The 12012-nt window shown below is 33.9% G+C and overlaps 1 protein-coding gene across 2 annotated transcripts in view; it reads left to right on the top strand.

The window, feature by feature from the left end:
- The window catches only part of LOC138330227 (LIM domain only protein 3-like), a 170032-nt gene that overhangs the window by 26815 nt on the left and 131205 nt on the right, over window positions 1-12012 (top strand). For both annotated transcript variants that reach the window (XM_069277692.1, XM_069277691.1), the window contains exon 2: window positions 9893-9952. In XM_069277692.1, the coding sequence (XP_069133793.1) occupies window positions 9893-9952 (60 nt within the window). The remainder of the gene's footprint in view (window positions 1-9892; window positions 9953-12012) is intronic.

The following is a 12012-nucleotide window of genomic DNA, read 5'->3' as shown; positions in this document are numbered from 1 at the left end:
ACGGGGGTATCTGTTACTTTTGTAGCAGGTTTTGATTGTACATAGTGATACGATTGCCGAATAGCTTTGGGTAGGGGGAATTTCCTTTTAACTCAGTCAGTTTGGAGCAGCGGACCAGTAAGTTCGGGGTCATGTGTTGGATCTCGGATAGTGGCATTCTACTTTCACCCTGTTACACATTTATACCCCCTCCCACTCTTTTTTGTGACCTTTCTATTATATTGTCATAAAATATTGTTTTTTTGACAAATTAAACGATAGATAGTGTGCAATCTGTGGATACATTTTCATTCAATCAACTTGGAAAACAAAGGCATGTTGATACAAGGGAAAAAATGTGAAAATACATAAGATATGTAGAAAAACAATGACAATGACGATTAATTATGCTCCTTGACTATAGATCAAAGTATGTGTCGGTTTTCAAATTAAAATTAACTTTCTTTGATATTCATTTTAATTCCATTTTACATTTTCTCATTCCATTTTATTCCTGAATTAGTTGAAAGTTTAGAAAATAAAGTTAAAATTCTAATTAAAATTTTTCTCACAGTTTTTCATTTGAATCAGTTTTAAGTTAATCATGGAAAATTTTAAGAATTGATAACCGTTTTCTTTTATTACTTTGGCAACATTTTCAAGGAATAATTCAATTTTAAGTTTAGTGTCATCAGTAATCAATTAAATGAAGCTATATTGCTGAAACTCATTACCGAATTAATCAAAATGTTGTAAATTTCACATTGAGATTTAAAATTGAATTGTTCTATTTAAATTTGTACATTGTTGTGTAACAAATCTCTTGCTGATTATACTGCTTTATTGTCTTTGATAATTTTTCCATTCTTCCGAAGAATACGTGAAATTGATGTCATTGTAAATTAAATTAGTTTGGCTGATTTGAATACATAACGGAATTGCACCTCGGAAGCTAATTTTCGATAGTTGGATTATCAACTAACTTTCAGAGTTAAAAAAAATAAGGTAAATTAATTACTGTGGAAACACAAATTTTGCGTAGTTTCCCGTGGTTATAATTACTATCGGGTCTTGGGAATTGAGATATTTTAAAACTAATTGTGTTAGCAACTGTTCCTGCGTTTATTCAAATTTTATCAGATCATAGCTCAATGTGTAATGCCGGGCCGTAATGCTTTAAAAACATTTATTACATTACGGATCACTTGTTTTGTATTTTTTAATTCCTCTGGATTTCAATAAAATTGAATTAAAGTCCCAAAGTTCTTGTAAATGGTGACAATTATATCCTGCAAACGACAGAATTAAAATTATTTTGGTTGTAAAACCTGGTCCTTATAGCATACTTTAATTTTCTGCTAGTTAAGGTAAACTATTAAAAGCATTTCTAGGGAGTTAAACTGGGAATAAAAAAATGCACTCGTGCTCGGAGGTTATTTCCCTGTGTTAAAGAACCAAGAAATTACAGAAAATTAAGATGGCAGTTTTAGGTGTTTTACTGGAGATTTGAGATCCGACGGCGTGTCAGTCATTATCTTACGATGTCCGAACATGATCTTCTTTGCAATTTGTACAAATATGGTGTATGTGGAAATTTAACTGTGTCTGTATACTAATTCACTTACTGCTTTTAAATAATACTAGTTTAAATTTTTAAGTTATGATGTGTAAAAGGGGTGAGACGTTGGCAAATTAAACTTGGTCTTTTTTTGTCCATATTTCACTTAAGAAATTGTGTTAACACTAAAATCTTAATGCCTTGGAAAAGTCATTTGTGATCGAACAGCATTTGTGCATTTAGTTATAATACCGTAAGTTTTCCCAAATTTTCATATTGACATGCAGTAGGTATGGTAACTATATATTGCATCTAAATCGCAAATGTTTTACACAAGACAAAGAAAATACTTCAGATATCAATATGTAATGTGAAGCAACCTTATTTTGTGGATACTAAATTTTGCAATTTTATTAATTTCAAAACAAGTTAATTCACAAAGATCAACATTTACAAATTCCAAATAAAAAATAAAAATCCCTATCAATGTAAACGAAGTACATGCTGATTTGATGTGGAGATAAACTTTCATGAATTTACATGAATAGTGAAATTCATGAAAGTAAATTGCTGATGAAAGAAAATTGGTTAACAGTTTGCAAGTTTATTATGCTGTTGAATGATGAATGTCTTTCTCTATTTTTATTTCAACAAGAAAGATGACCACCATATCTGTCTGAAGTCCGAAACTTTCTATACTGCTTTACTTCTATTCATCTTGTCTGACAGAGATGGGGGGGATTTGGAGTTTATATATAGAAATCCATTAATTGTATAACTAGAGTTTAAGATATATGAGCCAAGCAAACAAGCGAATAAAAATGAGAAAAAAAACCATGAATTCACAACTAACTCTTTTGTACTTTTGGATTACATGTATTGTGAAGATTGAATAATCTTTGATATCAAAATCAACAACTTTATCAATTTCCATTTAAAAATTAAAAAAAAAAAAAAAAATCATAAATGTGTGATGAAAAATCAAAAGAATCTTGGCAAGAACAAAAAAGCATTGATTTCATTAGAGGTATCAGATACTCTTACGAAAATTGACTAGAGAATTCTTATAATCTTTTGAATACCGTGGTTTATATACTAAATAAAAGCAGTAATAAAAATTCACTTATAAAAAGTCTGTAAATATATTCACTTTGAATATTTATTTTATCCTTAATATAATAGAACAAACAGATTTTTGTTAAAAGTCAAATTGAACAAATACCCCGACATTACGAGAAACACATTGATGTTTTTCTTCATAAAACTTTCTTTAACAATTAAAATCTCGGTCCTGGAAATTTTTAATGTTTCCACGCGGAATTCAAATTTTCTGATTTTTTCGGAAGATGATTGCCATTTTTGGAACACCTACTGTCTGTGGTGTAAAATGGCAGACTTTCCTTCGTGATTTAACAACGACGACCGCGGATCTCTCAGACAGGTGTTCGTGTCGTTACTTTATTGATGCGATACAAGACGAGATACCGACCTAGATGAATTACATTATATGTAACGTGTGTGCTCTATCCAGGTGACGGCTAACTTGGAACATATTTTTGAAAGGCATTTCAAATACAGTTATCTTTTTAAATTACAAGAGATCAAAAAGTGCGAAATAGATTCTTAACGTAGTAAAGAGATAATTACTGAGTCCATACGCATTTTAAACTTTCAAATGTTTGTCGAATGTAGGCATAATGATCCCATGAGAACAGACAATTAAAGTTTGTCTGTTCGTGTAAATGTCAGAAAGATATTAAAAACCACTTTAGCACCTAATGCTATATTGTAGCTTTGATAACAAAGGAAACGTTTTCTGTTCTAATGTCTATATGTATCGTAAGCCAGACATTGAGATTTTTAACATCACAGTATCTAATCTGATCTAAGATATGTATCTGTCTCTGCATACCTAGTAGTTGAACTGAATGTGAATTTGAGCTTTAATGTAATTCTTGAGGTGGAGGGCTTGTGGTAATATGTGGGGACATCTTAACCACTTGGCCATCGTAGTCCCTTTATAGGTCAAGGTCGCACACATATAGGTTAACAACATACATAATTTATCCCTTCAATCCACAGGTATTTATTTCAAAAAATCCCTCTCATTGACCCCGTATCATCGAGATACTCAGATGAGGTTGGGGATTTTGTTTGATCTGAGTTATATCACAAACAGAAAGAATAACAGGTTTTAGGTTTTATCAGTTTAATGTCCCATTAACAGCCAAGAATAACAGCCATACAGAGTATTAAAGAGAATGTCAATAAACTGGAATATGTAAGTGATACAGGATGTCATATTGGACAGGTTGTCATACAGGAAAGGGTGTCAGAAATGATAGGATGTCAGTGCTATTTGATGTCAGATAGAACAGGATGCCATTTAAGCAGGTTGTCACATAGGGGAGGGTGTCAGAAAGGGCAGGATGTAAGTGTTATTTGATGTCAGATAGAACAGGATGCCATTTAAGCAGGTTGTCACATAGGGGAGGGTGTCAGAAATGGCAGGATTTAAGTGTTATTTGATGTCAGATAGAACAGGATGCCATTTAAGCAGGTTGTCACATAGGGGAGGGTGTCAGAAATGGCAGGATTTAAGTGTTATTTGATGTCAGATAGAACAGGATGCCATTTAAGCAGGTTGTCACATAGGGGAGGGTGTCAGAAATGGCAGGATTTAAGTGTTATTTGATGTCAGATAGAACAGGATATCAGACAGAACAAGGATCTAGTAAGTATGCAATTCACTGCTTGAAACTTTGTCGTAGTGGCCTATTTTCAGGAATCCTATTTGTAGCCTTTTAAAAACGTCTATCACACATCAGGCTCTGCATTTAAAACCATGATTTTGATAAATTGATATGTTAGATATTAAATGTCCCAAATTTTGATGAATCGACAAATTGAGGGAAATTAAAACCCCTGTGAAATAGACAGTATTACAAGATGTCAAATTGGACAGAGTTTTAGCTACAGCACATTAGAGATATAGAATATGCTGGATAGGAGAGTATGTAGTCTGTTAAAAGGTCAGATTAGACAGGTTCCTGGTTGTAAAGGTTGTCAGATCCTTGTGCTCACATTCTACAATTTATCCGATGCAACAGCGTCACATTAAAATTCTGATGGAGTTCGGTGTTTTCTGTCATTAAGTTTCCTCAGCTCTTTGTACCTTGGTTCAGCCGTTTTAAACCTGCTGAAAAAACGCTGAAGCAAGAGAGCTGAGAAGCAATACAGCAAAATTCGTGGATTTGTTATGAACTCATGGTTGTGAGAATAATGCCACTGTTTAAACATTGTTCAACTTTTTTCCCCTTCTTCTCGTTACACTGGGGCTTTGTAATAGTTTAAATGTTCCAGGTATAGTCATAGCGGCAGCAATAATTTACTTCATTAACAACGCTTATTTTCGCATTATGTGTATAATTCCGGTATTGATTTGTAATTCCTCACCGCTGACGATTACTTAATGAAGATGGAGCGGAGTCGTAGAGTTGACGAGAAGAGACACACACGTCGTACATCACCAATTGTCGCGGTCTCAATGATGCAGTTTTGAAATCTAAATCAAATTTTTTCCCAGAGAATTAGCTCCTTAAAGTCTTCTAGTATCGACAACGACCTATACACTGTCCCACGTTTCTACTTACGACGATGTGCTCCCTGTCACATATCGCCCTCTTGGTTCGCCGCAGCCTCAGGGGGAGAATGCCAGCTTACATTGAGAAAGGTGAAATTCATTTATATCTTGTAAGATCGTTTGAGCCTGGTCAAATAGCACTAAAATGGCAGGTTTGTCTCTTTCTTCTTGCTTTAAATTGCCTATTGTTTCTGGAGCCCTCATAACGTGGCGATAAATGGTATTGTCTTTATTTCTTTGTCTGATATCAGGGCATTTTACTTTTAAAAAAAATTCCCGGTGAGTCCATTGTTATAATGTTGCTATGTTAGTTTGCACTTTAGAAATGTATTGATAGCAGTAAAGCATAGTTATACTGTATCAAGAAAATCTTGCCTTATTCCAGAATCCTAATCACTGAGTAGTCAATGTCCATATAAAAGATTATGTTGAAAAAAGATTAATTCATTTCCATCAGGTTTGTTATTTTTCGTATTTGTTTTTTTGTATTTTTTACTTAAAAAAAAAAGAGATAAGATTTACTTTTGACTGATAAAAATTCCGAAATTGTCTGTAAAAGAATTATATATATATATATAATTATCTTTATCTAATTAGAAAGTAAAAGGATAGTAATTAGATTTCAATAGTACTTTATTGCTGACAATGGTCAATCTTTGATTTTAAAATTAGTGTAATCACAATATCAGTAAGTGCTGATACATGTACTTATACATGTAAGTTCTTTCTGGGCAACACATGCACAACAGGTGAAGAAGCTGTTATACAATGGCAACAAATCTTATAGTTTAGTTTGTATTCATTTTCCTATCAAGTGTTGAAGGAAACTTTCTGAAATTTCATGTGTAGCTTCCTAAATGAGCTATAGTTGTGCCAATTGCATTTTTGAACTGAGCTCATGTGGGGCAGTTGCCAGGTACAGACCACTGGTTGGTGATCTTTCTCCTAGTACTTCGGCTTTCCTCCACCAACAAGCCTGGCACATCCTTAAATGATCCAGCGTGGCCTTGTCTCTTTCTTCTTGCTTTAAATTGCCTATTGTTTCTGGAGCCCTCATAACGTGGCGATAAATGGTTATTGTCTTTATTCCTTTGTCTGATATCAGGGCATTTTACTTTTAAAAAAAATTCCCGGTGAGTCCATTGTTATAATGTTGCTATGTTAGTTTGCACTTTAGAAATGTATTGATAGCAGTAAAGCATAGTTATACTGTTACCATCAAGAAAATCTTGCCTTATTCCAGAATCCTAATCACTGAGTAGTCACGTCCATATAAAAGATTATGTTGAAAAAAGATTAATTCATTTCCATCAGGTTTGTTATTTTTCGTATTTGTTTTTTTGTATTTTTTACTTAAAAAAAAAAGAGATAAGATTTACTTTTGACTGATAAAAATTCCGAAATTGTCTGTAAAAGAATTATATATATATATAATTATCTTTATCTAATTAGAAAGTAAAAGGATAGTAATTAGATTTCAATAGTACTTTATTGCTGACAATGGTCAATCTTTGATTTTAAAATTAGTGTAATCACAATATCAGTAAGTGCTGATACATGTACTTATACATGTAAGTTCTTTCTGGGCAACACATGCACAACAGGTGAAGAAGCTGTTATACAATGGCAACAAATCTTATAGTTTAGTTTGTATTCATTTTCCTATCAAGTGTTGAAGGAAACTTTCTGAAATTTCATGTGTAGCTTCCTAAATGAGCTATAGTTGTGCCAATTGCATTTTTGAACTGAGCTCATGTGGGGCAGTTGCCAGGTACAGACCACTGGTTGGTGATCTTTCTCCTAGTACTTCGGCTTTCCTCCACCAACAAGCCTGGCACATCCTTAAATGATCCAGCGTGTCTATTATTAGGACGTTAAACTAATCAAATCAAATATTACAGAATAGTAATCACCATTTCTTCATTCAATTCTCTTACAACATACAAACAGAGTAAGGTCAGAATTAACTCCCAACCATCACATTACACAGATGTGTTTTATTGATCGCGCCAATATGGACGTCTCCATTTCCCTACAAGGGTCAAGATCTGGTAATAGAACAAAAAAGGTTGTTTCCGTGGCCAATTTCATGTAATAGTTAATCAGACTGCTAGCGTATACATGTCTAAGGGAGTGTGTGCTTCCATTTCTCGCTCTCTCCATCCTCGACGCTGTCTTCGTTGATAGCCCTGCGAATCTGTCTCATCAAGCACTTAACGTGGTCTATATTCCAGTCTATGGGTAACAAACACTCTGATTGCCTTTACGATATTTACTGACCTGGCTGTAGGTCTGCTGATTTACCTCTTGTTAACAGACAACGGATCTTACGAGGCCAAGGGACGGCGGTCATAGAAACCCGAGACGTTGGAATCCATTTCGCTTGTAACTTAGACTGTATTGGCCAAATAAGGGCTGGTCGTTGTAAATTATAGCATGGAATTCACATCTGTAAATTGAAACTAGCCAGAAAATCCATTCTGCCCAATTAAGGTAATTCTCTGGTAATATTGATCAGAGAGAAGATAGCACATACAGAGTTGTCTCCCTGTGATTGATGATTTGTGAGACTGAAGCATCAGTAGAGATTTGTATACTGTAAACCAACATGGGAGTAAATTTCGCGTATTTCACCGGCAGATAGCAATTGCGAAAATTAAAGTACTTGTTGGTACATTAGAAACACATTAACTATATAAGTATCTAAATTGCAAATTTACTGGTAAATTCCTTGGGAAAGTTTTTAAAGATGAAATGTGAAATTAAGTTGGCTTACAGTATCTGGCAAGTTCAGATAAATATTATAACTGTTTCAGCATTTACATCATAATTGAAACAATTTTGATAAAAAGAAGTTTTTGAAAGTTTGATTATTCAAGTTCAGTGGTGTCTGATATTCTGAATTATTAAAAGGACTTCTTTATAACTAATTATGAGACCCTACGGCAGTCAGTACCTGGACCCAATCTCGCGAACACTCCTTAAATTTAAGGAATCCATTAACTTAAAATTCCCCAAAGGAAAGCATTGTAGTAGTTAAGGAAACAATCTTAAGTTAAGGAGCCTTCCTTAAAATCTGTAATGCTTTCCTATGGAGAATTTTAAGCTACGTGATTCCTTTTTAAGGAATTTTCATGATACTGGGTCCTGGCCATTGCCCCACATGGGATTCAAACTCGCAACCCAGAGGTGGAGGGCATGTGGTAATGTGTCAGGACACCTCGCGCTACCATTGCTCTTCAATCCATTTGTTCTTTTGCTGCTTTGTACGTTCTCTGTTGACCAATAGGAGGCAGTGACTACTCAACGTCCTTGGAACATATACCTTTCCTAGTACAAACGAGTGAACGTCTGAAACAGAAATGTAAAAACTGAAGATAAAAGTGCACTTTAATTAAGTTGTGTATCTGAGACTGGAGGCCAAATTAGTTTGTGATTCATGACCTTTCTCCTGTCTGAGGCCAAAAGGTCACAGACTGTTGACACGAAGCCATTATAGGCAACTATAATAAAAAATAATGGGTTTTACTAGGTCAGATTTTAATGTGTCTAGATTTTAACTCTGGTCTGTTGGATCCAGATTATATATAATGTTTTGTTTCAGTCGCAAATATATATATATTTCAGTAAGTTAAAATGTTCCATTTCTGTTCATTTGCAAGACCCAAAGCTGTTGCTGTAGGAAAAATTATAGAATGAAAAGAAGCAGAAATATTTGATGAGTATCTTTGTGTAGACGTGTCCATTTTTTTTAATCGACCTTGTAGATTTTGTCCCATTATTGGACTTAGGTCTTGTTCCGTATTAGGGAATACTGTTTTAGCATGCCAAGTTAATTTCCTCTGCAATGCTTCAATTTCAGAGCAGGGAAAGAATAAATTACTTCATCAATTTTTCTAATCACAAACACCATAGTGTCATAGAGAAATATGTTTGTGGCTTGTAGTTATGGCAACCACAAACTCTCCAACACCGAAAATCGTTTTGAATGTGAAACTTTTATTGGTAATAAAACATTAGCTTTTTTCTTATCTTGGAGCTGCGGGTATTTTTTTATAGGCAAGTGGAATTACTGTATAACTAATTGTTGATGTAGGTAAAAAATTTAGCGATTTTTAAATAAAATACAGAATATGAAATTATAGTGGTTCGAAATGGTCGCAATCTTGCTATTAGTGTATATATGTTTCAACAATTTCTCAACATTTATGAATAAATTATTCACAAGCACAGCAAGTTGCTGTGATATTGCAAAAACATCTTCTCTGCGAAAATACATTGTAATTTTGTTGACTGAATTAGTCTTACTAATCACTGACAGCAAGAATTCTGTCATCACTTGAAAATTATTACAAATTATAAATGCTATTTTTTCTGGCCAGATATTTATCTAAGGTTCTCCCAATTTTAAGAATTATTCTTAGATAGGATGTGATTTATTGTTTATTTCATCGGAAAATTCATAAACAAATTTGATTGGTTCAAAATAAGGGACCAATAATTTTATTGGATATTAAATTTGCATAAAATGTGATTGGTTTAAAGAAGGAAACTAAAAAAGATACAGAAATTTAATTTTCTTGTAAGGGAGAAAGTTCTGCCACTTTTACAAACTGATATACGTAATACAAGAGCTTTAATTTTACAAGGATGAATGCTCAACTAATTAAGATTACCGATTGTACAGGCGACATTCTGATTTTATTTTGTAGATGGACAAGATGAGATACAAGGGCTGATAGAGATCCCTGAAGACTCAAACATCATCACTTGTAAGTCTACTTTTTATTGTAATCGAAAAGTGGTCATAATATGGAATAACAGGGTGGTCGTATTACACGGAAACGACTAAAATAAAGATATGGCGTATTCGCAGTAATTTGCATCTCTCTCTCTTCTTGTGGAGGAGTTGAAGTTGTAAACGTCATCACTTGTAAGTCTGCTTTTTATTGGAATCAAAAAGTGGTCATAATAGGGAATAGCAGGGTGGTCGTAATACGAAAACGACTTATACAAACATATGGTGTATTCGCCGTAATTTGCACCTCTCTCCCTACAAGCGCACCCCTCCCCTCTGGAGGAGTTGAAGTTGTATAAACATCATCATTTGTAAGTCTGCTTTTTTACTATAATTTAAAATTGGTTGGAATAGCAGGATTGTTGTGATACTGAAATGACCAGAACAAAAACATAGAGAGAAAATATCAGTACTGAAATAAAGTGGAGGTAACAGCAAGATGGTCGTAATTTTTATTTGGTCCAGTAGTCCTGTAATTTTGAGATGGTCATAAGATAAGGTTTCACTGTACGTCTTTGAGTAACTCGACAAATTCGGGAATTATTTAAAAGTGAATAATTTAAATTAATTAAGAATAACATTTCTAGAAAATGAGATATTGTTCCAGAGAATGAAAATTTACTTATTTTAGAACCAATCTTTAAAGAGATATTTGACACAACTTATGGACGACAATTTTGAACTGTTTTTTTTCTTCAGTAATCTATTAATCTTTCATGTTTTTTATCTATTAAGTATTGACTTTCTCCAGTTGAACTTTCTGGAAACACTCTAATAAAACTTGGTGTTCGTAACCTTGTATTGCCTCTGAAGCTATTGCTCTGTGTAAAAAAACAACAGACAAGGCGCAGCAGAAAATTTTATTTCTGGATTTTTTTCAAAGGTTAATTTGGTATATATAGAGTCCACTAAGAAAATGTAATGCAGTATTTTTAAAGGTTAATGGGAGGTAGGTATTGGTGGCGCCATCTGCCATCGCAACAATTGATGATCGGTCAAAGTTGCGGGTTTATAAACAAGGTGATTGATTCGGTGATATATCTGATGGATTTCCGTCCCCCAAAGGTCAACATATCCAAAGGTCAACGTTCCCAAAGGCCATCTGATAATGAACTTTGAATTAACCTTCTCTGTACTTGTATACCCTCTTTGACCTTATAAGCACACCCATATCCCGATAAGCGCACTCCACCTTTCAGGACCCCTTCTACATCATATTAAATGCAAACTGAAAATATGAAAACTGTGAAGGTTTCTTTATTGATTTCTTTTGCAGATTGATTTATGGCTAATACTGGAGATTATTTTCACTAAACTTTAACTATTTTTTAGCGCAAAATCCTCCCCCCCCCTTATATTTTGTTATATAAAGTTAACAGACATATTTATCTTGGGGATAAAATATTCTCATAATTTTTTCACATTTACTCCATCAAAATCGTGAAAATAAACACTCACAAATTTATATCCGCCTTAATATGTCACACGTTGGTTATTTCAGTGAAATCTTTGTCTCCAGAAAGATGGATGGCCCGCTGAGAGACACGCTGGCCAGTAACGAGTTATTTCTTATACTTATCACATCAAGGTCGTAAAAATCACTCCCAAGGTCACACAAATCACTTCAAGGTCATACGGATATGTCACGTGCAATGGAGGATGAGAGACATAAAGGCCATTATAACATACATCATCTTTGTCATGGCGGCACAGCAGACTTCTCATGTGGGTTGTGTCGCCATTGGACACTGTCCCTCGTGTCATAGCAAATTGTCTCTTATGTCATAACAAATAATTTGTCAAACTTCACTAAATCAAAGTGTTTGATTTATTACTTAGCATTCGAGGTCCTAGGCAATAACATAAAATTGAAATTTTGATGAAAGAAAAACGGGGAACCAAATTATCTTTCATTTGCTTTGTATTAGCAAACGATACATACTTTTTACATGAATATTTTTCTTGTGGATAATTTTGCTAAATTTGCTTTCAAATTGTTCATAGTGTTAAAATTTTTGCACTACTCGATCATCT

Source organism: Argopecten irradians, chromosome 8 (assembly GCF_041381155.1).
Source record: "Argopecten irradians isolate NY chromosome 8, Ai_NY, whole genome shotgun sequence".
NCBI lineage: Eukaryota > Metazoa > Mollusca > Bivalvia > Pectinida > Pectinidae > Argopecten > Argopecten irradians.
The sequence above is the reverse complement of the archived record's forward strand: the minus strand, read 5'-3'. Positions and strand labels throughout refer to the sequence as shown.